General features: G+C 60.7%; 1 protein-coding gene across 1 annotated transcript in view; it reads right to left on the bottom strand.

The window, feature by feature from the left end:
* Positions 1–280, bottom strand: part of EMH_0044650 (3-demethylubiquinone-9 3-methyltransferase, putative) — a gene marked incomplete at both ends in the record, with an annotated part of 9,843 nt that overhangs the window by 4,589 nt on the left and 4,974 nt on the right. Inside the window, one exon of the mRNA XM_013495986.1 lies at positions 3–127. Within this exon, the coding sequence (XP_013351440.1) occupies positions 3–127 (125 nt within the window). The remainder of the gene's footprint in view (positions 1–2; positions 128–280) is intronic.

Raw genomic sequence — 280 nt, 5'->3', positions numbered from 1 at the left:
TCTCCTGCTGCTGCTGCTGCTGCTGCCAGTACTGTCCGTTGATGCTGCTGCTGCTGCTGCTGCTGCTGCTCCAGCGGTTCTCGTTGCTGTTGCTGCTGCTGCTTCTGTTGCTGCTGTAGTGACGCAGCTGCACGCAGCCACCGAGCAGCCCCAGAGACTCGCTGCTGCTGCTGCTACTGCTGCTGCTGCTGCTGATGCTGATGCCGTTGATGCTGCTTCTTGTGTTGTTGTTGCTGCTGTTGCGTGCTCCGCTGCTGCGTCCGTGACACGGAAGCGATCC

The sequence above is a fragment of the Eimeria mitis genome, genomic scaffold, assembly GCF_000499745.2.
Source record: "Eimeria mitis Houghton genomic scaffold, Emh_scaff1858, whole genome shotgun sequence".
In the NCBI taxonomy this organism is placed as follows: Eukaryota; Apicomplexa; class Conoidasida; order Eucoccidiorida; family Eimeriidae; genus Eimeria; species Eimeria mitis.
This window is presented reverse-complemented; position numbering and strand designations above follow the sequence as displayed.